Source organism: Cydia amplana, chromosome 3 (assembly GCF_948474715.1).
Source record: "Cydia amplana chromosome 3, ilCydAmpl1.1, whole genome shotgun sequence".
In the NCBI taxonomy this organism is placed as follows: Eukaryota; Metazoa; Arthropoda; class Insecta; order Lepidoptera; family Tortricidae; genus Cydia; species Cydia amplana.
This window is the reverse complement of record NC_086071.1, coordinates 1,890,471-1,917,537: the sequence shown is the minus strand read 5'-3', so window position 1 is coordinate 1,917,537 and position 27,067 is coordinate 1,890,471. Positions and strand designations below refer to the sequence as shown.

The 27,067-nt window shown below is 50.1% G+C and overlaps 1 protein-coding gene across 1 annotated transcript in view; it reads left to right on the top strand.

The window, feature by feature from the left end:
* The window catches only part of LOC134662360 (tyrosine-protein kinase Btk), an 87,553-nt gene that overhangs the window by 49,315 nt on the left and 11,171 nt on the right, over positions 1-27,067 (top strand). The window contains exons 6-13 of the mRNA XM_063518562.1: positions 1,489-1,559; positions 2,028-2,102; positions 6,231-6,295; positions 7,061-7,126; positions 11,452-11,580; positions 12,720-12,913; positions 16,557-16,728; positions 17,778-17,943. Of these exons, the coding sequence (XP_063374632.1) occupies positions 1,489-1,559; positions 2,028-2,102; positions 6,231-6,295; positions 7,061-7,126; positions 11,452-11,580; positions 12,720-12,913; positions 16,557-16,728; positions 17,778-17,943 (938 nt within the window). The remainder of the gene's footprint in view (positions 1-1,488; positions 1,560-2,027; positions 2,103-6,230; positions 6,296-7,060; positions 7,127-11,451; positions 11,581-12,719; positions 12,914-16,556; positions 16,729-17,777; positions 17,944-27,067) is intronic.

Genomic DNA, 27,067 nt, shown 5'->3' with positions numbered 1-27,067 from the left:
GGATTAACGTCTGTGCTAGCGTCATTACCACCGGGTGGTGTATGGTTTGTTTTTGTCTTTAACCTGTATGTATTGCTTATTATAATATTGTTATTGTGTTCTTGCGTCATATTGATGAAATAGTTACATATAAGTATTTCAAATTCGTATAAAAACAGTTCATCAACATCGTCATTTAGGCACAAGCCTTATTGAGCTTACCGTGGGGCTTAGGAAATTTGTGTAAAAATGTCCTATAATATTTATTAAATTATTTATTTACGTAATATTCCAATCAAATACAACACTGAGTTAAATTATATTAAGACTGATGGTTACTCTTAGATACTTATACTTAGTATAAAAATATTCTCGTAATTTAGCATACACAAATCAAGGTTAGCGACAGTAAGTGTATATAATTGTTGACAAGTGCATAATGCCACAACTGCCACACGTGTATAAACCCTACTTCATCGCCAGGTAATTGTAGGGCAGGTTACAGATGTCGTTATATTTGCACAAATTACCGTATAATTGTGTACGTCCTAATACAGGTAATATTTTTAGCACTGTTGCTACACAACTGGAAAATAAAATGAGTCTGAAGTATATAATAACCGTGAAAAGTGTGTTATTAATATTCACATATTATGTCGCGCATTCATCAGCAAATACGACTTTTAAGTAATGCGATGCGGCGTTTCTGTTGCTTGTGGTCAATTTAATTGTCTTACAGTTTACCATATAACCGGTGCGGTTTGGTTTAAGCTACCCACTTTTACGTATGCCGAAATCATTCCGTGATCGTTACATAAGTAATTACCTGATTTACCTGTCGTACGTCGTATTTAAATAATATCAAATATCGTTTCAGATTTTATAAACATATACCTCATATATTGACCTGTCTGGCCTAGTGAGTGTCCCTGCCTATGAAGGCGATGGTCCCGGACTCAGGAAGAAATATCCATGCTCATCACAGGAATAAATGCCTTTACCAGGATTTGAACCTGGAATCATCGGCTTCATAGGCAGGGTCACCACTCACTAGACCCGACAGGTCGTCAGTTAACATTTTGTGAAATAGTGCTTTCATACAAACTACGTAGTCCTCATTTTACTCCCTGGATACTGACATTATGGAAAGTATAAAGAGAATGGAGAAGCGTTGTTGAGCGGTCGTCTACTTTCTTAAGTACCTACCTAATCTTATTATAACCATTGATTGTAAGACTTTTTGGAAAATAATATAATAATCAAAATCCTATTCGCGTCCCAAAATACTGAAGCCGTAACTTTTCGAGCCGATTTTACAGATCTCGTCACGATATTTTAAACGTAAAAATAATTCTATGAAATTATGACATTTAGGTACTTAACAGTTGCAGTTGCACAGTCTGTTTTATCAAAATCGCTGCCAAGTTACCTTGGTCTGCGTCTGGTGTAACTTAGGTACCTACTATTATGTTTGTACCTATTATATGTAATGTGTTGTTATATTTGCAGCGGTGACTGCAGCGGTCACCATGCCCGGGGGAGGCGGCGCGCCTCCCGGCACTCCGTCAGCTAAACTTAAAGTGAGTTATTTTAAGCCTTTTTTTGAATTTTTTGAGGTATTTTTAGGATAGGGTTCTCTGATAAATCGGACCCGAAAGATCACTCGTAGAGTAGTGTAACACGTTTCTTAAAAAAATAAAAATACATACTTCATTCAGTCATTATCACAGGCTGTGATAATGACTGAATGAAGTATGTATTTCACAGCGAACTAACAATATGTACCTAGTCTTGCCATAGACCCTACTGGCGCTTAAGTCTTTTATGCCAATATCCGCCATTTTGAACTTTTTCCAAAAAACGAAACAAAAAATTCTATTTAACTACCAAACCTGTCCACAAAATTTTACGAGAATCGGTTGAGATGAGAAATGCGACCTCCGGAGAAAAACACCCGGTCATACGAAAGCGTTTTTGTCCAAGCTTAAATGGAGACCTTCGCTAACGCTTCGGTCAATCAATTAATATTATAATTTTGCTTGTTTTAGGAAAAACAAAGAAAAGTTGTGGTTGCCCTTTACCCGTTTAAGGCAATTGAAAGCGGAGACCTCTCCTTAGAAAAGGTAAATAACATGTTATTTGTTAACCGCCTTCAAAAAAAAAAGGAGGTTCTCAGTTTGACCCGTATGTATGTATGTATGTATGTATGTATGTATGTATGTATGTATGTATGTATGTATATTTGTTCGCGATTATCTCGCGTTTGGCTGAACCGATTTTGATGCGGTTTTCAGAAAAGTGTTTCTTACATTCTGGAGAAGGTTTTAGTATACATAGATCTGAGCTGATGCTGAACCCTGGCTGTACCTAGTGGAACTCAGGTTTGGTGCAACATAGGCTCACGCTGTTTTGGTCATCCGACACGCCTTGATGAGCACTTGGGAGAGCAGTACCCAAGATAGAGCTGATGCTGAACCCTGGCTGTACCTAGTGGAACTCGGGATGTACCTAGTGGAACTCAGGTTTGGTGCAACATAGGCCCACGCTGCTTTGGTCATCCGTCTCATCTTGATGAGCACTTGGGAGAGCAGTACCCAAGATAGAGCTGATGCTGAACCCTGGCTGTACCTAGTGGAACTCAGGTTTGGTGCAACATAGGCCAACGCTATTTTCGCCATCTGTCACATCTTGATGAGCACTTGGGAGAGCAGTACCCAAGATAGAGCTGATGCACCAAACCACCCTGGCTGGCAGGGTTCACCCTGGCTGTACCTAGTGGAACTCAAGTTTGGTGCAACATAGGCCCACGCTATTTTGGTCATCCGTCACATCTTGATGAGCACTTGGGAGAGCAGTATCCAAGACAGAGCTGATGCTGAACCCTGGCTGTACTTAGTGGAACTCAGGTTTGGTGCAACATAGGCCCACGCTATTTTGGTCATCCATCACATCATGATCAGCACTTGGGAGAGCAGTACCCAAGATTGAGCTGATGCTGAACCCTGGCTGTACCTAGTGGAACTCAGGTTTGGTGCAACATAGGCCAACGCTATTTTGGCCATCCGTCACATCTTGATGAGCACTTGGGAGAGCAGTACCCAAGATAGGGCTGATGCTGAACCCTGGCTGTACCTAGTGGAACTCAGGTTTGGTGCAACATAGGCCCACGCTATTTTGGTCATCCATCACATCTTGATGAGCACTTGGGAGAGCAGTACCCAAGATAGAGCTGATGCTGAACCCTTGCTGTACCTAGTGGAACTCAGGTTTGGTGCAACATAGGCCCACGCTATTTTCGTAATCTGTCACATCTTGATGAGCACTTGGGAGAGCAGTACCCAAGATAGAGCTGATGCTGAACCCTTGCTGTACCTAGTGGAACTTAGGTTTGGTGCAACATAGGCACACTTTGTTTTGGTTAACCGACTTGTCGTCGTGTGCCTATGTTGCGGAGTTCCACTAGGTGGGTCGATGAACTTTTTTCTAACTGCCTTTAAAAAAAAGGACGTTCTCAGTTTGACCCGTATGTATGTACGTATGTATGTGTGTATGTTTGTTCGTGATTATCTCGCGTTTGGCTGAACCGATTTTGATGCGGTTTTCAGAAAAGTGTTTGTTACATTCTGGAGAAGGTTTTAGTTTACAGTACATGGATGGTTTGAAAAACCAATTGGACCCGGTAGGTGGCCATGCTATCGGTATACCAACAAATTTATGTTGCTAAAACCGATTTAGATAAAATAGTGGGAGTGGGAGTGGGAGTCGGACTGGGACTGGGAATGGGAGTGGGAGTGGGAGGAATATACATACAAATCGTTTAGCACCAAAACGTCATATTATGTTGTGTCGCGATTATCATCGAGTTAGGCCATCACCAACATTAGTAGACTAAATGGAGAGCCTAACAAACTAGTATTTTAGCCCAAAACCTAAAATAAATGAAGTATATATCTACCTATCACTAAAAAGTAAAAAATAAAATAAAATAAACAAAAAATAATTAAAAAATTAAAAATAAACAAAAATAAAACCAAAATAAAATAACTTAATATTATATCTTTTTTAAAAAAAGGGAACCGCCTTCAAAAAACCAACCCACTGAAAAGTACAAAATAATTTTTATATGGCACCCCTTTACGTGTCCAGTCCCTATCCCACGGCGTAAAGCAATTTTTTGCCAAAAAGTAATTAATACCTAATAATAAGAAAATTAATAATCATCCGGGTAATTACTTAGTTTTTGAAGGCGGTGCCAAACCAACAAAAACAGTCTTTACTTACTACCAATCAGAAAAACAATACGAGTACGTAGTACCTACAAGAACTAAATTAATGAGTAAACTAAGTATGTCTTTATAATGCAAGTAAGTACAGCGTTCTTCGTTGTCTAAAATATCGGTTCTCAAAAATTATGGTTTGGCACCGACTTCAAAAACTAAGTAATTACCCGGATGATTATTAATTTTCTTATTATTAGGTATTAATTACTTTTTGGCAAAAAATTGCTTTACGCCGTGGGATAGGGACTGGACACGTAAAGGGGTGCCATATAAAAATTATTTTGTACTTTTCAGTGGGTTGGTTTTTTGAAGGCGGTTCCCTTTTTTTAAAAAAGATATAATATTAAGTTATTTTATTTTGGTTTTTTTATTAACTAGTCAGAAGAATAGTCGTAGTCATAGCATACATACGAGGGGTATTCAAAATATTCTCGGTATGAGAATGAAAACAAACAAGTACGAAAAGTTTGATATTTTTATTTTTCAATATACTCCCCCCCTATGTTCATACACTTAAAAGATCGATCAATTATTTTTTTTAATCCTGCATAAAAATATTTTTTATCTTTGGTGTAAAAATGCTCCTCCACTGCCGCCTTCAATGCTTCATCATCGGAAAATTTATTTCCACGCAGATCCTTTTTAAGATTGGGGAACAAAAAGAAGTCGCTGGGGGCTAAGTCCGGACTATACGGTGGGTGAGTAACAGTTTCAAACCCACATTCAACAATAGCTGCCTTGGCAATATGAGCAGTATGGACGGGGGCGTTGTCATGCAGAAGCATAACACCTTTGGTTAACTTTCCTCGCCTCTTTTCTTTGATTGCATCCTTTAATTGACGTAGAATGTTAGCGTAGTACTGTCCTGTGATATTTACACCTTTTTCTTTATAATCGATCAGTAATACTCCTTCACAATCCCAAAATATCGTGGCCATGACCTTGCCAGCTGAAGGGATGACCTTGAACTTCTTGGGATGAGCTGAACCCTTAATGTGCCACTGCATGGACTCTTGTTTACTCTCTGGGTCATAATGATGAACCCAGGTTTCATCTCCAGTAACTATTCTTTGCAGCACCTCATCAGGATTTTCACCGCACAGGTCAATAAAATCGGAACAACAAGCTACACGCATGTCTTTTTGAAGCCGAGTCAGCATTCGCGGAACCCATCTTGCACTTACTTTTGACATATTAAGATGGTCATGGATAATATCATGTACGGTACCAATAGAGAGATTGGTTACTTGTGCTATAGATTTTACCTTCACTCGACCATCTTCCAATATAAGTTTTTCCACTTTATCAATATTTTCTTGTGAAGTAGCTACTACAGGCCGGCCAGGTCTAGGGTCGTCTTCAACACTCTCCCTTCCACGTTTAAACTCGCTTGACCACTTTTGAATGGTAGATAAAGAAGGAGCAGACTCACGGTAAACACAATCCATTTCCTCTTTTATGGTTTTTTGATTTTTACCCTGTTTTGTCAAGAATTTTATCACGCATCGATGTTCTAATTTAGTTAACATTGTCAATTCCCACATGATGTTCATGTTTGTTCAGCAATTGCAGAAAAACAAAAGAACATCTCGCTTCGAATTATACTTTTTTTTAATGTCAATGAATAAACCTTAGCGGCCAGTAACGAAAGAAATTTTAGAAGAGGTTGTAAGATATCAATACCGAGAATATTTTGAACGCCCCTCGTATGTTTAAACTCAAATGGCAATGGTATTTTATATCTGTCGCAACACTATGTATAAAAATAGTAAGGTACCTACATTATTAATTGCATTTTGTATACTCTGGATTTTCTAGTTTAAGTAAATTGTATAAGTACGTAAAATTACACAATCTTACTTTTAATGTATGTATTAATAAACTCTAACTATACTTAAACCGTACAATTTATATAAGAGAAAATCCATCAAAGAGGAAATTATTACTTTAATATTATTGTTTTGTTTAAAGGGAGCGGAATATGAAGTTATCGATGACTCGCAAGAACATTGGTGGAAAGTAAAAGACGAAAATGGGTAAGTAAAAATCACTAAACGCAAAGAGGATTGATTGTAATAGAGGTAGGTAGTCTAAGAAAAAAAACGAGCCCCTTAGTTTGACATCCAAAACAAATGATCACTGAATTCTCAAACGTCAACTTTTGTTAATCAGAGTTATATTGAAATATTATGTTAATGCGATATTTATAGAATGTAGTTGCGGCTATTTTAAGGGTCATTAGTACTGGCAGTAGATGCAACTCTGTCAAATTCATAATTTGTATAGCAACGGTTCTATGAAATATTTGTTTACTTTTTGTATGTCATTCGATCAATAACAGTCCTCATGTAAAGTCTGAATATACTATTAATATACACTTTCGTAGTTTAACTGTGCTATATATCTCTGCTAAATCAGCGATAGGATTATCCCCCACAAGTTACCGCAACATGTACCGTAGACTCTGACTAACACCTTACTAGGTTGAAATTGGCTTGATATAAAAAACACGATAAACGTCATATTTTAATATAAGTCAATCAAGTACATACTAGAGCAGTATAATTTTAGCATAAAATAGTTAGTGATATAGCCGAGCGACGTCACTAACAAAATTTTAAACAGAAGTAATTTGTAGTGTGAAATTGAGGAAAAACGTTAAAGTTAAGTAAAACCCTTTTTATCCCGCGCGATAACCGAACCTCCCGTCGCAGGGTTCACGCGGCGCGCCATATCTCTTGTTCCTTTCTAATTACCTTTTTTCCTGGGTTTACCCGTTAAAGAGTTTTTCCTTATTTTAGGTCCGTTGGATTCATCCCTAGCAATTACGTGAAAGAAAAGGAAACATTAGGACTCCAGAAGTACGAGTAAGTATTTCTTTATTTTTGGCTATCGTACCTTACATACCTAAGCATCTAACCAATAGGTAGGAACCGTACACTGTACAGAAGAGGGAAATATAATAGTTAGAATGTGGCACAGGAAAAACCATAAATCATACTCGCTACGCTCGTGGTTCGAAAATGGAATCTTGAGTCATGCAAGGGTTTCGACTCGAAACCCTTGCAGTTTTGAGGTTTCGAAAGTTTCGAGGGTTAAACAAATTTTGCCACCGCGTGAAACACAAAATTTTTCACTACACCAACACGAGGAAAATACTAACTGTAAAATATCATACAAAATCTAAGCATTTCTACCAGCCAACATAAGGAAAGAATTCAAAATTTGCATTTGATTACTTTGCAACTTTCAGCAACCAGTTGGTGTGGTGAAAAATAATTTATTCCATTGTACAAAATATCTTCAAGTTAGATAGGTACCGATCTGGGGGCACGGCAGTGCCCCCGCCAAGTCAAGCAAAACAATTTATTTTTCTTGAAAACATTCATAGTTCAGTTAATAAGCAAGCATCTCAAATCTCAATTGACTATAAAGTGCCATGCGGTGCTTCTTTTCAATGGGTTTCTCATCGAAATTGGGGGCGGAATATGAGTCATGTAAAGTGGTGAGAGTGAACGATTAAACTTTGCTTCTGCATGAGTCATTAGTAAAAGTGCTCGCATGGCCCACTTACATAATAAAGTTCATAATTATCTTATTAATCACAATACCTGGAATTTGTGCTAATTATAACGATTTTATTTTATCATTTTAATGTCAATTCATTGAAATTGTAAATTTAAATCGAACAGCAGCCTTTTACCGATATCACAAAATGAAACCATTAACTAAATTACTCTTGATACAATGTTACACACAATTATGCTGCCGTTTGTCGCATTTACGTCACCATAGAATTTGTGAGAACAGAGCACACAACACGCTTTTATACCTAAAATGTTCGGCATAAAATTAAATTCAAATATTTCAACATTGTTTTCGAATGGTGCCATACTTTGAGGCAAGTTTTGTATTACTGAAACTACAACCCAGGGCTGCAGGGCAAACTGCAGGGCTCGGAAACTGTTTTATTTTTCAAACCGGTTTCGTTCATTCATCCGGGAACGAAAAGGATTTAGTTTCCGTTTGCGGTTACCGGTTAAAGAAATGTTCTATTGAGATACTGATTTATGCCAAATTCGTTCGCCTTCCGTTTTCGTGGAACGAAATTAACCGGTTAAATTGAAAATATCGAAGCAAGATAGAACGAGTAAGTATTGTTATTTTTTTCATGTATAACAACGAGTTTAACCGAGACTCTCCGAAAGCCAAGAATAATCGGTATTATGTCGTTCCCTGCGAAACATAAAATTCCGTTCCCTCTCCTTACCGGTTAGGAGATAAAATGTAATTTTTTTAGTTCGCGTTCCATCACTTAACGATATTAACGGGTATTTCAATACCGGTTCCGAGCCCTGCAATCCCGGCTTTTCCGAACTTATGTACGAACCAGCATTTTATTTTTATCAATCGTTTTTTGGTGAAGGAAAACATCGTAAGGAAACTGAATTAATCCCAATCAGACGTAGACTTTCTGGTCACTTTAGTAAAAACGGTTGCCAGTTCATGGGTTTAGGTCGCTGAGCGGTTCCAAGGCTCGCCAGGTGACCCTTGGCAAGAAAGCCGCCGAGACTCTCCGAAAGCCAAGAATAATCGGTATTATGTCGTTCCCTGCGAAACATAAAATTCCGTTCCCTCTCCTTACCGGTTAGGAGATAAAATGTAATTTTTTTAGTTCGCGTTCCATCACTTAACGATATTAACGGGTATTTCAATACCGGTTCCGAGCCCTGCAATCCCGGCTTTTCCGAACTTATGTACGAACCAGCATTTTATTTTTATCAATCGTTTTTTGGTGAAGGAAAACATCGTAAGGAAACTGAATTAATCCCAATCAGACGTAGACTTTCTGGTCACTTTAGTAAAAACGGTTGCCAGTTCATGGGTTTAGGTTGCTGAGCGGTTCCAAGGCTCGCCAGGTGACCCTTGGCAAGAAAGCCGAGATAACACTAGGAAGATAATGAGATTATTCACACATTGTAAGTCCCCGGGGCACTTGACACTGAAAATGTTAAAACTAGATTCAGATGGCGCCTTCGTCTGCGTATATTATGATTCCCGTGATAAATATGGATTCTATGGGAGGCTGATTAGTAAAGATCGAGTCCCGCGGAAGACCGCTTGGCTCTAACAAATATCCATATCAAATTTCATTATATCGGTTCAGCTATTTAAGCGTCAAGTGGTTACAGCCAGAGTTAATTTTGTATTTATAATATTAGTAGGGATAAATTAAGAGAAATAAAGTAAACCATCTGTAGGTAAAGTCACTCAACACATAAGTTGGAACCGTCGAATTACAACGTATTTCCGTTTCCTATTTTATTTCGTTATTAATTTAACTGTAAGTTTACACATGTGGTGTGTGCCTATAATTAGCTGTGCAATAAACTTAAGACACCTATCGAATGTACCTATATCTAACAATGTATCATTGTAACCGCTGTTGGCAGACCTATTAAATAAAATAAAATAAAGTGTCATTCAATAGAACTTGCTAATTATGTAAACAAACCGCCATACTAAAATTGACACTGAATGTCAATTTACTAGTAACTTTTGTATACATTGTTAGCAAGTTCTATTGAATGACACTTTAAGGAATATTATAAGTGTTTATATGACCCCAACCTGCGTGTTTTTATGATATAGGAGGCAAACGAACAGATTTACAATCCCTATGGTGTTACAGGTGCACATGGCGTACTCCCATCCCATAGTCGTATGCATATGAGCGTACTCTCATGTCATGGTCGTATGGGAGTACGCTCTGTTGATCCGTAGGTATAGGTTAGGTAAAACTACACAGGTATGTACAAATATTACAGATTTCATAGGTGGAGTACGTTTGGAGAGCATTGATAGATTACATTAGGCATGTATTAAAAAAATGCGTTTATTTTCAGACAACTTTTAGGTCCATAGCATTGTTAGTACGTAACAAAAAATAAAACTAAACTAATTAATACTAAATACTAGTGGCTCTGTGAGCTGTAGACCTCGCGAGCATAGCTTATTGGGACCGTGCACGATGACAGCGCCACACAGCGGTTTGATCAATCAACAATACAAAGATTTTAATTTATTAAAAAAAAATACGAAGTTTAAGTGAAAAAAAAAAAATACAAAAAGTTATGTCTTACTGGGGATCGAACCCAGACTTTCTGTGTGCAAACAAAAAAAGCGATTGTTTACAAAATGCGCTATGATAGTTCTTAGCTAAGCTGACGAAATTCGGCTACTCATGCTCGAGTATAAACTAAATATCTAAATACCGCCTAAACCAGCAATACAATTTTTCTGTATTTTTTGCCATTTACTATGTAAATATGTCTCAAAAAGAAAATACTCTTATGATATCGATACGACTATTTGTTTATGCGCGAGGTATCACAACTCCTCCATTTTTGAAAATTTCCAAAAACGGGATCGACAAAAAAAAATTATTTACTCATAGAATCTGGTCACAAAATTTCACAAGAATCGGTTGAGAATTGTGACCTGTAGAGGAGAACATCCGGACATACAAAAGCAAAATGCCCGAGTCAAAACGTAGACCTTCGCTAAGATGTAATTATTTTTGAAAAGATGTGTCCCGCCGAGTTTGTTGCCGGTCCCATAATGGGATACCCTCCTCCAATTGAGGGGGGATTTAAATCTTCTCGGGGCAGAGGTGTAGGGTTGGAGCCGGTCTACCTAGCTTTATTTGACGTTCATAAGCGCATTGTAATTATGCCTACTTGAATAAACTATCTTTTATCTTTATCTTCGGTCAACTAAAAAACTAAGATAGTAAAACTACAAATACAAATACAAATACAAATACAAATACAAATGCATTTATTTCATTACTTTTTACATCAGGTCTTAGGTATAATATAAGGGTTAGGTAGGTAATTAGTCCATCTTAGGTACATGAAGTAAGTACAGTATTTATCTAAACATTGTGCAACAAATTGTGTAAGTAATGAAAAAGGTGCGGGTACAGCTTGCTGAATTTAAACCCGCCCTTGGTCAGGTAATTGGAATGGTATTAAGATTAAATATTTTTTAAATTATGAAATTCACAACAAAAACCAAAACTTTAGTATGTAACAATAGTTTCCTACGGGGTACTTAATACAGGAACAGTATAGCATAATATAACTAAATGCAGTATATAACTAAATGGGTTAACGTTCCGTGTACGCAGATGGTACGTGGGCGAGATGTCGCGGCAGCGGGCCGAGTCGCTGCTCAAGCAGGAGGACAAGGAGGGCTGCTTCGTGGTGCGCAACTCCTCCACCAAGGGCATGTACACGCTCTCGCTCTACACCAAAGTGTACGTTACCATAGAGAAAAAAATACATAGAGTGCTCACTCCATACATCAGTTCAGACTATTGATTTCAGTGTCTACATCTAGCATCGAGTAGCGGAACTATCAGTAATGCTACATGACAATAGATGTAGCACCGACCGGAAAGTCTTATCTCAACAGCATAAGACTTTCCGGTCGGTGGCGACATCTATTGTCAAGTAGCAGCACTGATAGTTCCGCTACTCGATGCTAGATGCTAATAGTCTTTTTGGTACTAAAACTGATGTATGGAGTGAGCACTCTATGTATTTTTTTCTCTATGACGTTACCGACAAGATATACTTACCACCGTCTTAGTATTTATTATATCAAAAATACATTAAACTATAAACTAAATTAAAACTAAACTCAACAAAGCCATAACTCAGTCAAAAAACTCGTCCCGCGCCCTTTCAGACGCAAAGGTGCCCATCACGCTCGCCGCATTGCCACGCTGAACCGCGATGGACAGCCTCTGCATCAGGAAAGACCCGGGACGAGGGTCATGACCTCTCTCCCTTAAACGCTGCCCTAATTCACCCAAGAAAATTTTGGCCTCAGCACACCAACACCCGGACGTCTCCACTGCCAACGGGACAAAAATATACTTTGTCACTTATTATTTATTATTAATAATTATAGTTTTTCTATTTGACCGGCAATCTGGGGGCACGGGAGTGCCCCCGCCAAGACGAGCAAAGCGAAGCGCAAGGGCACTACCTACCTTTGCTCGAAGCGCTTCGTCGTTTTTTTTAACCCTCTTAACTTGGGTTTGTATTATACCAGATTGGATTATACCAGATAAACAAAACTCTCGGGATATGATGTCAATAGTGGACTTATTAAGCATAAAAAAATTCAATTGCATAGCTCTTAGCCAAGCCACATATTTTGACTAAGGTGCAGAGTCTGTGAAGGTAGGGCCTGTAGAGTTAGAAGCTTGGCTCTACAAGATATCTGATAACTTTTTGTCAGTGCGAGCCTTATGGTTTCGTCTTGGCAACATTTTACATGAAAATGTTTTTGGCGGCTCTAAGTGTATCCTGTTAACTATTTTATTTTGTTTCGATAAAACGTGTCAATATAAAAACGTACCTACTATTTTTCATTGCTTTATTTCAGAAACCACGCGCAAACAAAACACTACCACATAAAGCAGAACAGCCGCGGCGAGTTCTACTTGTCGGACAAGCACTGCTGCGCCTCCATCCCCGAGCTCATCAACTACCACAAGCACAACAGCGGCGGGCTGTGCTCGCGGCTCAAGGCCACGCCCTGCGACCGGCCCGCGCCGCCCACCGCCGGCCTCAGCCACGGTCAGTGACGTCACTTACAGGAGACGCGCACTGCCGCCTCCATCCCCGAGCTCATCAACTACCACAAGCACAACAGCGGCGGGCTGTGCTCGCGGCTCAAGGCCACGCCCTGCGACCGGCCCGCGCCGCCCACCGCCGGCCTCAGCCACGGTCAGTGACGTCACTTACAGGAGACGCGCACTGCCGCCTCCATCCCCGAGCTCATCAACTACCACAAGCACAACAGCGGCGGGCTGTGCTCGCGGCTCAAGGCCACGCCCTGCGACCGGCCCGCGCCGCCCACCGCCGGCCTCAGCCACGGTCAGTGACGTCACTTACAGGAGACGCGCACTGCCGCCTCCATCCCCGAGCTCATCAACTACCACAAGCACAACAGCGGCGAGCTGTGCTCGCGGCTCAAGGCCACGCCCTGCGACCGGCCCGCGCCGCCCACCGCCGGCCTCAGCCACGGTCAGTGACGTCACTTACAGGAGACGCGCACTGCCGCCTCCATCCCCGAGCTCATCAACTACCACAAGCACAACAGCGGCGGGCTGTGCTCGCGGCTCAAGGCCACGCCCTGCGACCGGCCCGCGCCGCCCACCGCCGGCCTCAGCCACGGTCAGTGACGTCACTTACAGGAGACGCGCACTGCCGCCTCCATCCCCGAGCTCATCAACTACCACAAGCACAACAGCGGCGGGCTGTGCTCGCGGCTCAAGGCCACGCCCTGCGACCGGCCCGCGCCGCCCACCGCCGGCCTCAGCCACGGTCAGTGACGTCACTTACAGGAGACGCGCACTGCCGCCTCCATCCCCGAGCTCATCAACTACCACAAGCACAACAGCGGCGGGCTGTGCTCGCGGCTCAAGGCCACGCCCTGCGACCGGCCCGCGCCGCCCACCGCCGGCCTCAGCCACGGTCAGTGACGTCACTTACAGGAGACGCGCACTGCCGCCTCCATCCCCGAGCTCATCAACTACCACAAGCACAACAGCGGCGGGCTGTGCTCGCGGCTCAAGGCCACGCCCTGCGACCGGCCCGCGCCGCCCACCGCCGGCCTCAGCCACGGTCAGTGACGTCACTTACAGGAGACGCGCACTGCCGCCTCCATCCCCGAGCTCATCAACTACCACAAGCACAACAGCGGCGGGCTGTGCTCGCGGCTCAAGGCCACGCCCTGCGACCGGCCCGCGCCGCCCACCGCCGGCCTCAGCCACGGTCAGTGACGTCACTTACAGGAGACGCGCACTGCCGCCTCCATCCCCGAGCTCATCAACTACCACAAGCACAACAGCGGCGGGCTGTGCTCGCGGCTCAAGGCCACGCCCTGCGACCGGCCCGCGCCGCCCACCGCCGGCCTCAGCCACGGTCAGTGACGTCACTTACAGGAGACGCGCACTGCCGCCTCCATCCCCGAGCTCATCAACTACCACAAGCACAACAGCGGCGGGCTGTGCTCGCGGCTCAAGGCCACGCCCTGCGACCGGCCCGCGCCGCCCACCGCCGGCCTCAGCCACGGTCAGTGACGTCACTTACAGGAGACGCGCACTGCCGCCTCCATCCCCGAGCTCATCAACTACCACAAGCACAACAGCGGCGAGCTGTGCTCGCGGCTCAAGGCCACGCCCTGCGACCGGCCCGCGCCGCCCACCGCCGGCCTCAGCCACGGTCAGTGACGTCACTTACAGGAGACGCGCACTGCCGCCTCCATCCCCGAGCTCATCAACTACCACAAGCACAACAGCGGCGGGCTGTGCTCGCGGCTCAAGGCCACGCCCTGCGACCGGCCCGCGCCGCCCACCGCCGGCCTCAGCCACGGTCAGTGACGTCACTTACAGGAGACGCGCACTGCCGCCTCCATCCCCGAGCTCATCAACTACCACAAGCACAACAGCGGCGGGCTGTGCTCGCGGCTCAAGGCCACGCCCTGCGACCGGCCCGCGCCGCCCACCGCCGGCCTCAGCCACGGTCAGTGACGTCACTTACAGGAGACGCGCACTGCCGCCTCCATCCCCGAGCTCATCAACTACCACAAGCACAACAGCGGCGGGCTGTGCTCGCGGCTCAAGGCCACGCCCTGCGACCGGCCCGCGCCGCCCACCGCCGGCCTCAGCCACGGTCAGTGACGTCACTTACAGGAGACGCGCACTGCCGCCTCCATCCCCGAGCTCATCAACTACCACAAGCACAACAGCGGCGGGCTGTGCTCGCGGCTCAAGGCCACGCCCTGCGACCGGCCCGCGCCGCCCACCGCCGGCCTCAGCCACGGTCAGTGACGTCACTTACAGGAGACGCGCACTGCCGCCTCCATCCCCGAGCTCATCAACTACCACAAGCACAACAGCGGCGGGCTGTGCTCGCGGCTCAAGGCCACGCCCTGCGACCGGCCCGCGCCGCCCACCGCCGGCCTCAGCCACGGTCAGTGACGTCACTTACAGGAGACGCGCACTGCCGCCTCCATCCCCGAGCTCATCATCATACCCCGGCCGGCGAGAGCAAAAATGCGTTGACAGCTTAATAGTGCGAGGACACACACTTTGGTCGATGTCGATAAAAACAACACGATGTACTGGACCACCGTTATGATATGCAGAAGTATTAATTATTGTTGTAAACAAAATTAAAACCAAGTGTTGAGTATGATAAATTGATTATAATTGTAATCAGTTGATTGAAATAAGCTTAAAAATAATAATGTGAAATGTGTGTGTGTAAATAATAATTTTATGTTGATAGAAAATTGTTTTAGGGTTATTCTTAGAAACGCGTGGAGGTATCAAGTTGAAATAAATAACAAATACTAATGGCTCAGTTTAAAAAAAAATTGTGCTTAATTAAAAGTCGAGTCGATATTTAATTAAGCACTAGGAGCAGACGCATTTTTGCTCTCGCCGGCCGGGGTATGCTCATCATACTTTAGAATTTCGAACATCTCCGATAAAACCTGAATTGTAACCTCATTTCTAGTACTTGTGGTTGTAATTAGTGAGTTTTGGTTGTCACCAAACGATATAGTCGGTCAGTCAGTAAAAAAAAAAAAAATTAAATTTAAACTGTTTATTTCAGGAAAAAGCCATTGTATTACATACTAAACTTAACTACTAATCTTAACTTAAAAAGATTTTTGAGTTAAGGAGTCTTAAATTATTTACAATTTCATTTTTAATGGTTAGGTACATAATAGACAAGGCCGTAATTAAGTGATTTCGGTGCACTGCCCTCTGGTTGACAGTGTGGGTCACAGACAAGATATCCTCTAGACTGAGCATAGTAACGCTACCCCCTCTGCCACTCATACGGTAGTTTTACTCCATCTTCGAGTCAATCCCGTGCCATGATTGGTCCGTGTCTTTGAACGGACCAATCACGGCACGGGATTCGCTCACCTCGTCCCCCCGCACCCCCATATTTCTGGCAGCATCGGTTTCATGAAATAATAAAATAAATAAAATAAAAAATAAAATATTTTTTATTGACAAAAAACAAGTTACTAAGTGGGTTTTGAAGTCCCTGACTTCTGAGCTAGGTAAAGACCTGTGTTACAGAAGTCAGTGTCCTCTCCTAGACAATAGAAACTATATAAGGAACATCTAATCTAGTAATAATTGCTCTAAACTCAGTCTAGAGGATTCCTAGTGTATGGTGTGGGTTGACGTTCCAGACAAATGGGAGATCGACCCGTCGGAGCTGGTGCTGCTCGAGGAGCTGGGCGCGGGGCAGTTCGGCGTGGTGCGGCGCGGCAAGTGGCGCGGCCGCATCGACACCGCCGTCAAGATGATGAAGGAGGGCACCATGTCCGAGGACGACTTCATCGAGGAGGCCAAGGTCATGACGTGAGTCCACACTTGCTGCGACTACCGAGCTCCTGTACATGGACATGTATTTATTGATTGTACGAGTGAATGTGTGACGCAAAAAAAACGACATCCCTTTAAACGCACGATAGTATTAACCCTTAAATGCATGATTTTTTCTTTTTCCCCGAAATTAATATATATATCACATAATTGTTTGCCGTTTCTAGGAAAAATAGTAAAAAAAATTATATCATCGATTTTCACTGGGAAATCAGTGTTAAAAGTTGCATAGTCTAAATCATATTTTTGAAAATATATAGCTATTAGTAAGGGGTATAGGAAAAATCTTAACTGCCAACAGAAAGGTATTTCATCATCACTATTTGTGATGTTCCTATGATAAAATTTGTAAATATAAAATAATTACAAACCCCGAAAAATCTGCCCAAAATCACATACTAAAAATCATCAACTTCCAGGTTTTTCCAAGTTTTCCGACATTTCGTCTATAAACAAATGTAACTTTTATAAATTAAAATACTGCGTAAATTTATGTAATAATTCGGAAAATTTATTAGTTTTACTATTGAAATAATATACAAGAACAAATAGAATTTGTTTAATAATGCATAACATTTGATGTTTATGTTGTGTGTATAAATGCATCACTATGCATTTAAGGGTTAAAGGGATAAGTTCGCCTTTGTACTAATGGCAACCTTCAAATCAAGGGTGAACAGGCACCTTCTGGGCAGGCTCGCTCCATCGTAGGCCACGTCTTCGGCTAGTCTGTGGCCATGAGTAAAGATCGGTTTTCCTAGGATAGCGGTGCGGTGCCGTCATATAGCGGCCGTCTCCATACTAAATAATACGGCTAAATATGGATGTCGTAGTATTTGTATGGAGACGGCCGCTATATGACGGTACCGCTTTCGGAGGAAACCAAAGCATAAGCCCATTTATAATAAAAAAAAAGTCGAATGTTATTTTTCCTGTTTTGTTCTGATTTTTGTACAATAAAGTGTTTCACTACTACTACTACTAGTATTCAAAATACCTTACCGCTACTAATTTTTGTTCCGCAGCAAACTGCAACACCAGAACCTGGTGCAGCTATACGGGGTGTGCTCCAAACGACGGCCCATCTACATCGTGACGGAGTACATGCGGCACGGCTCGCTGTTCAACTACCTGCGCCGCACCGCGCCCGACCAGCTGCCCGCCGCCGTGCTGCTCGACATGTGCATACAGGTGGGCACGTGTCTACATACATCTACACGTGACGGAGCACATGCGGCACGGCTCGCTGTTCAACTACCTGCGCCGCACCGCGCCCGACCAGCTGCCCGCCGCCGTGCTGCTCGACATGTGCATACAGGTGGGCACGTGTCTACATACATCTACACGTGACGGAGCACATGCGGCACGGCTCGCTGTTCAACTACCTGCGCCGCACCGCGCCCGACCAGCTGCCCGCCGCCGTGCTGCTCGACATGTGCATACAGGTGGGCACGTGTCTACATACATCTACACGTGACGGAGCACATGCGGCACGGCTCGCTGTTCAACTACCTGCGCCGCACCGCGCCCGACCAGCTGCCCGCCGCCGTGCTGCTCGACATGTGCATACAGGTGGGCACGTGTCTACATACATCTACACGTGACGGAGCACATGCGGCACGGCTCGCTGTTCAACTACCTGCGCCGCACCGCGCCCGACCAGCTGCCCGCCGCCGTGCTGCTCGACATGTGCATACAGGTGGGCACGTGTCTACATACATCTACACGTGACGGAGCACATGCGGCACGGCTCGCTGTTCAACTACCTGCGCCGCACCGCGCCCGACCAGCTGCCCGCCGCCGTGCTGCTCGACATGTGCATACAGGTGGGCACGTGTCTACATACATCTACACGTGACGGAGCACATGCGGCACGGCTCGCTGTTCAACTACCTGCGCCGCACCGCGCCCGACCAGCTGCCCGCCGCCGTGCTGCTCGACATGTGCATACAGGTGGGCACGTGTCTACATACATCTACACGTGACGGAGCACATGCGGCACGGCTCGCTGTTCAACTACCTGCGCCGCACCGCGCCCGACCAGCTGCCCGCCGCCGTGCTGCTCGACATGTGCATACAGGTGGGCACGTGTCTACATACATCTACACGTGACGGAGCACATGCGGCACGGCTCGCTGTTCAACTACCTGCGCCGCACCGCGCCCGACCAGCTGCCCGCCGCCGTGCTGCTCGACATGTGCATACAGGTGGGCACGTGTCTACATACATCTACACGTGACGGAGCACATGCGGCACGGCTCGCTGTTCAACTACCTGCGCCGCACCGCGCCCGACCAGCTGCCCGCCGCCGTGCTGCTCGACATGTGCATACAGGTGGGCACGTGTCTACATACATCTACACGTGACGGAGCACATGCGGCACGGCTCGCTGTTCAACTACCTGCGCCGCACCGCGCCCGACCAGCTGCCCGCCGCCGTGCTGCTCGACATGTGCATACAGGTGGGCACGTGTCTACATACATCTACACGTGACGGAGCACATGCGGCACGGCTCGCTGTTCAACTACCTGCGCCGCACCGCGCCCGACCAGCTGCCCGCCGCCGTGCTGCTCGACATGTGCATACAGGTGGGCACGTGTCTACATACATCTACACGTGACGGAGCACATGCGGCACGGCTCGCTGTTCAACTACCTGCGCCGCACCGCGCCCGACCAGCTGCCCGCCGCCGTGCTGCTCGACATGTGCATACAGGTGGGCACGTGTCTACATACATCTACACGTGACGGAGCACATGCGGCACGGCTCGCTGTTCAACTACCTGCGCCGCACCGCGCCCGACCAGCTGCCCGCCGCCGTGCTGCTCGACATGTGCATACAGGTGGGCACGTGTCTACATACATCTACACGTGACGGAGCACATGCGGCACGGCTCGCTGTTCAACTACCTGCGCCGCACCGCGCCCGACCAGCTGCCCGCCGCCGTGCTGCTCGACATGTGCATACAGGTGGGCACGTGTCTACATACATCTACACGTGACGGAGCACATGCGGCACGGCTCGCTGTTCAACTACCTGCGCCGCACCGCGCCCGACCAGCTGCCCGCCGCCGTGCTGCTCGACATGTGCATACAGGTGGGCACGTGTCTACATACATCTACACGTGACGGAGCACATGCGGCACGGCTCGCTGTTCAACTACCTGCGCCGCACCGCGCCCGACCAGCTGCCCGCCGCCGTGCTGCTCGACATGTGCATACAGGTGGGCACGTGTCTACATACATCTACACGTGACGGAGCACATGCGGCACGGCTCGCTGTTCAACTACCTGCGCCGCACCGCGCCCGACCAGCTGCCCGCCGCCGTGCTGCTCGACATGTGCATACAGGTGGGCACGTGTCTACATACATCTACACGTGACGGAGCACATGCGGCACGGCTCGCTGTTCAACTACCTGCGCCGCACCGCGCCCGACCAGCTGCCCGCCGCCGTGCTGCTCGACATGTGCATACAGGTGGGCACGTGTCTACATACATCTACACGTGACGGAGCACATGCGGCACGGCTCGCTGTTCAACTACCTGCGCCGCACCGCGCCCGACCAGCTGCCCGCCGCCGTGCTGCTCGACATGTGCATACAGGTGGGCACGTGTCTACATACATCTACACGTGACGGAGCACATGCGGCACGGCTCGCTGTTCAACTACCTGCGCCGCACCGCGCCCGACCAGCTGCCCGCCGCCGTGCTGCTCGACATGTGCATACAGGTGGGCACGTGTCTACATACATCTACACGTGACGGAGCACATGCGGCACGGCTCGCTGTTCAACTACCTGCGCCGCACCGCGCCCGACCAGCTGCCCGCCGCCGTGCTGCTCGACATGTGCATACAGGTGGGCACGTGTCTACATACATCTACACGTGACGGAGCACATGCGGCACGGCTCGCTGTTCAACTACCTGCGCCGCACCGCGCCCGACCAGCTGCCCGCCGCCGTGCTGCTCGACATGTGCATACAGGTGGGCACGTGTCTACATACATCTACACGTGACGGAGCACATGCGGCACGCCTCGCTGTTCAACTACCTGCGCCGCACCGCGCCCGACCAGCTGCCCGCCGCCGTGCTGCTCGACATGTGCATACAGGTGGGCACGTGTCTACATACATCTACACGTGACGGAGCACATGCGGCACGGCTCGCTGTTCAACTACCTGCGCCGCACCGCGCCCGACCAGCTGCCCGCCGCCGTGCTGCTCGACATGTGCATACAGGTGGGCACGTGTCTACATACATCTACACGTGACGGAGCACATGCGGCACGGCTCGCTGTTCAACTACCTGCGCCGCACCGCGCCCGACCAGCTGCCCGCCGCCGTGCTGCTCGACATGTGCATACAGGTGGGCACGTGTCTACATACATCTACACGTGACGGAGCACATGCGGCACGGCTCGCTGTTCAACTACCTGCGCCGCACCGCGCCCGACCAGCTGGCCCGCCCGCCGTGCTGCTCGACATGTGCATACAGGTGGGCACGTGTCTACATACATCTACACGTGACGGAGCACATGCGGCACGGCTCGCTGTTCAACTACCTGCGCCGCACCGCGCCCGACCAGCTGCCCGCCGCCGTGCTGCTCGACATGTGCATACAGGTGGGCACGTGTCTACATACATCTACACGTGACGGAGCACATGCCGGCACGGCTCGCTGTTCAACCTACCTGCGCCGCACCGCGCCCCGACCAGCTGCCCGCCGCCGTGCTGCTCGACATGTGCATACAGGTGGGCACGTGTCTACATACATCTACACGTGACGGAGCACATGCGGCACGGCTCGCTGTTCAACTACCTGCGCCGCACCGCGCCCGACCAGCTGCCCGCCGCCGTGCTGCTCGACATGTGCATACAGGTGGGCACGTGTCTACATACATCTACACGTGACGGAGCACATGCGGCACGGCTCGCTGTTCAACTACCTGCGCCGCACCGCGCCCGACCAGCTGCCCGCCGCCGTGCTGCTCGACATGTGCATACAGGTGGGCACGTGTCTACATACATCTACACGTGACGGAGCACATGCGGCACGGCTCGCTGTTCAACTACCTGCGCCGCACCGCGCCCGACCAGCTGCCCGCCGCCGTGCTGCTCGACATGTGCATACAGGTGGGCACGTGTCTACATACATCTACACGTGACGGAGCACATGCGGCACGGCTCGCTGTTTCAACTACCTGCGCCGCACCGCGCCCGACCAGCTGCCCGCCGCCGTGCTGCTCGACATGTGCATACAGGTGGGCACGTGTCTACATACATCTACACGTGACGGAGCACATGCGGCACGGCTCGCTGTTCAACTACCTGCGCCGCACCGCGCCCGACCAGCTGCCCGCCGCCCGTGCTGCTCGACATGTGCATACAGGTGGGCACGTGTCTACATACATCTACACGTGACGGAGCACATGCGGCACGGCTCGCTGTTCAACTACCTGCGCCGCACCGCGCCCGACCAGCTGCCCGCCGCCGTGCTGCTCGACATTTGCATACAGGTGGGCACGTGTCTACATACATCTACACGTGACGGAGCACATGCGGCACGGCTCGCTGTTCAACTACCTGCGCCGCACCGCGCCCGACCAGCTGCCCGCCGCCGTGCTGCTCGACATGTGCATACAGGTGGGCACGTGTCTACATACATCTACACGTGACGGAGCACATGCGGCACGGCTCGCTGTTCAACTACCTGCGCCGCACCGCGCCCGACCAGCTGCCCGCCGCCGTGCTGCTCGACATGTGCATACAGGTGGGCACGTGTCTACATACATCTACACGTGACGGAGCACATGCGGCACGGCTCGCTGTTCAACTACCTGCGCCGCACCGCGCCCGACCAGCTGCCCGCCGCCGTGCTGCTCGACATGTGCATACAGGTGGGCACGTGTCTACATACATCTACACGTGACGGAGCACATGCGGCACGGCTCGCTGTTCAACTACCTGCGCCGCACCGCGCCCGACCAGCTGCCCCGCCGCCGTGCTGCTCGACATTTGCATACAGGTGGGCACGTGTCTACATACATCTACACGTGACGGAGCACATGCGGCAACGGCTCGCTGTTCAACTACCTGCGCCGCACCGCGCCCGACCAGCTGCCCGCCGCCGTGCTGCTCGACATGTGCATACAGGTGGGCACGTGTCTACATACATCTACACGTGACGGAGCACATGCGGCACGGCTCGCTGTTCAACTACCTGCGCCGCACCGCGCCCGACCAGCTGCCCGCCGCCGTGCTGCTCGACATGTGCATACAGGTGGGCACGTGTCTACATACATCTACACGTGACGGAGCACATGCGGCACGGCTCGCTGTTCAACTACCTGCGCCGCACCGCGCCCGACCAGCTGCCCGCCGCCGTGCTGCTCGACATGTGCATACAGGTGGGCACGTGTCTACATACATCTACACGTGACGGAGCACATGCGGCACGGCTCGCTGTTCAACTACCTGCGCCGCACCGCGCCCGACCAGCTGCCCGCCGCCGTGCTGCTCGACATGTGCATACAGGTGGGCACGTGTCTACATACATCTACACGTGACGGAGCACATGCGGCACGGCTCGCTGTTCAACTACCTGCGCCGCACCGCGCCCGACCAGCTGCCCGCCGCCGTGCTGCTCGACATGTGCATACAGGTGGGCACGTGTCTACATACATCTACACGTGACGGAGCACATGCGGCACGGCTCGCTGTTCAACTACCTGCGCCGCACCGCGCCCGACCAGCTGCCCGCCGCCGTGCTGCTCGACATGTGCATACAGGTGGGCACGTGTCTACATACATCTACACGTGACGGAGCACATGCGGCACGGCTCGCTGTTCAACTACCTGCGCCGCACCGCGCCCGACCAGCTGCCCGCCGCCGTGCTGCTCGACATGTGCATACAGGTGGGCACGTGTCTACATACATCTACACGTGACGGAGCACATGCGGCACGGCTCGCTGTTCAACTACCTGCGCCCGCACCGCGCCCGACCAGCTGCCCGCCGCCGTGCTGCTCGACATGTGCATACAGGTGGGCACGTGTCTACATACATCTACACGTGACGGAGCACATGCGGCACGGCTCGCTGTTCAACTACCTGCGCCGCACCGCGCCCGACCAGCTGCCCGCCGCCGTGCTGCTCGACATGTGCATACAGGTGGGCACGTGTCTACATACATCTACACGTGACGGAGCACATGCGGCACGGCTCGCTGTTCAACTACCTGCGGCACCGCGCCGACCAGCTGCCCGCCGCCGTGCTGCTCGACATGTGCATAACAGGTGGGCACGTGTCCTACATTCATCTACACGTGACGGAGCACATGCCGGCACGGCTCGCTGTTCAACTACCTGCGCGCACCGCGCCCGACCAGCTGCCCGCCGCCGTGCTGCTCGACATGTGCATACAGGTGGGCACGTGTCTACATACATCTACACGTGACGGAGCACATGCGGCACGGCTCGCTGTTCAACTATCCGGTGCGCCGCACCGCGCCCGACCAGCTGCCCGCCGCCGTGCTGCTCGACATGTGCATACAGGTGGGCACGTGTCTACATACATCTACACGTGACGGAGCACATGCGGCACGGCTCGCTGTTCAACTACCTGCGCCGCACCGCGCCCGACCAGCTGCCCGCCGCCGTGCTGCTCGACATGTGCATACAGGTGGGCACGTGTCTACATACATCTACACGTGACGGAGCACATGCGGCACGGCTCGCTGTTCAACTACCTGCGCCGCACCGCGCCCGACCAGCTGCCCGCCGCCGTGCTGCTCGACATGTGCATACAGGTGGGCACGTGTCTACATACATCTACACGTGACGGAGCACATGCGGCACGGCTCGCTGTTCAACTACCTGCGCCGCACCGCGCCCGACCAGCTGCCCGCCGCCGTGCTGCTCGACATGTGCATACAGGTGGGCACGTGTCTACATACATCTACACGTGACGGAGCACATGCGGCACGGCTCGCTGTTCAACTACCTGCGCCGCACCGCGCCCGACCAGCTGCCCGCCGCCGTGCTGCTCGACATGTGCATACAGGTGGGCACGTGTCTACATACATCTACACGTGACGGAGCACATGCGGCACGGCTCGCTGTTCAACTACCTGCGCCGCACCGCGCCCGACCAGCTGCCCGCCGCCGTGCTGCTCGACATGTGCATACAGGTGGGCACGTGTCTACATACATCTACACGTGACGGAGCACATGCGGCACGGCTCGCTGTTCAACTACCTGCGCCGCACCGCGCCCGACCAGCTGCCCGCCGCCGTGCTGCTCGACATGTGCATACAGGTGGGCACGTGTCTACATACATCTACACGTGACGGAGCACATGCGGCACGGCTCGCTGTTCAACTACCTGCGCCGCACCGCGCCCGACCAGCTGCCCGCCGCCGTGCTGCTCGACATGTGCATACAGGTGGGCACGTGTCTACATACATCTACACGTGACGGAGCACATGCGGCACGGCTCGCTGTTCAACTACCTGCGCCGCACCGCGCCCGACCAGCTGCCCGCCGCCGTGCTGCTCGACATGTGCATACAGGTGGGCACGTGTCTACATACATCTACACGTGACGGAGCACATGCGGCACGGCTCGCTGTTCAACTACCTGCGCCGCACCGCGCCCGACCAGCTGCCCGCCGCCGTGCTGCTCGACATGTGCATACAGGTGGGCACGTGTCTACATACATCTACACGTGACGGAGCACATGCGGCACGGCTCGCTGTTCAACTACCTGCGCCGCACCGCGCCCGACCAGCTGCCCGCCGCCGTGCTGCTCGACATGTGCATACAGGTGGGCACGTGTCTACATACATCTACACGTGACGGAGCACATGCGGCACGGCTCGCTGTTCAACTACCTGCGCCGCACCGCGCCCGACCAGCTGCCCGCCGCCGTGCTGCTCGACATGTGCATACAGGTGGGCACGTGTCTACATACATCTACACGTGACGGAGCACATGCGGCACGGCTCGCTGTTCAACTACCTGCGCCGCACCGCGCCCGACCAGCTGCCCGCCGCCGTGCTGCTCGACATGTGCATACAGGTGGGCACGTGTCTACATACATCTACACGTGACGGAGCACATGCGGCACGGCTCGCTGTTCAACTACCTGCGCCGCACCGCGCCCGACCAGCTGCCCGCCGCCGTGCTGCTCGACATGTGCATACAGGTGGGCACGTGTCTACATACATCTACACGTGACGGAGCACATGCGGCACGGCTCGCTGTTCAACTACCTGCGCCGCACCGCGCCCGACCAGCTGCCCGCCGCCGTGCTGCTCGACATGTGCATACAGGTGGGCACGTGTCTACATACATCTACACGTGACGGAGCACATGCGGCACGGCTCGCTGTTCAACTACCTGCGCCGCACCGCGCCCGACCAGCTGCCCGCCGCCGTGCTGCTCGACATGTGCATACAGGTGGGCACGTGTCTACATACATCTACACGTGACGGAGCACATGCGGCACGGCTCGCTGTTCAACTACCTGCGCCGCACCGCGCCCGACCAGCTGCCCGCCGCCGTGCTGCTCGACATGTGCATACAGGTGGGCACGTGTCTACATACATCTACACGTGACGGAGCACATGCGGCACGGCTCGCTGTTCAACTACCTGCGCCGCACCGCGCCCGACCAGCTGCCCGCCGCCGTGCTGCTCGACATGTGCATACAGGTGGGCACGTGTCTACATACATCTACACGTGACGGAGCACATGCGGCACGGCTCGCTGTTCAACTACCTGCGCCGCACCGCGCCCGACCAGCTGCCCGCCGCCGTGCTGCTCGACATGTGCATACAGGTGGGCACGTGTCTACATACATCTACACGTGACGGAGCACATGCGGCACGGCTCGCTGTTCAACTACCTGCGCCGCACCGCGCCCGACCAGCTGCCCGCCGCCGTGCTGCTCGACATGTGCATACAGGTGGGCACGTGTCTACATACATCTACACGTGACGGAGCACATGCGGCACGGCTCGCTGTTCAACTACCTGCGCCGCACCGCGCCCGACCAGCTGCCCGCCGCCGTGCTGCTCGACATGTGCATACAGGTGGGCACGTGTCTACATACATCTACACGTGACGGAGCACATGCGGCACGGCTCGCTGTTCAACTACCTGCGCCGCACCGCGCCCGACCAGCTGCCCGCCGCCGTGCTGCTCGACATGTGCATACAGGTGGGCACGTGTCTACATACATCTACACGTGACGGAGCACATGCGGCACGGCTCGCTGTTCAACTACCTGCGCCGCACCGCGCCCGACCAGCTGC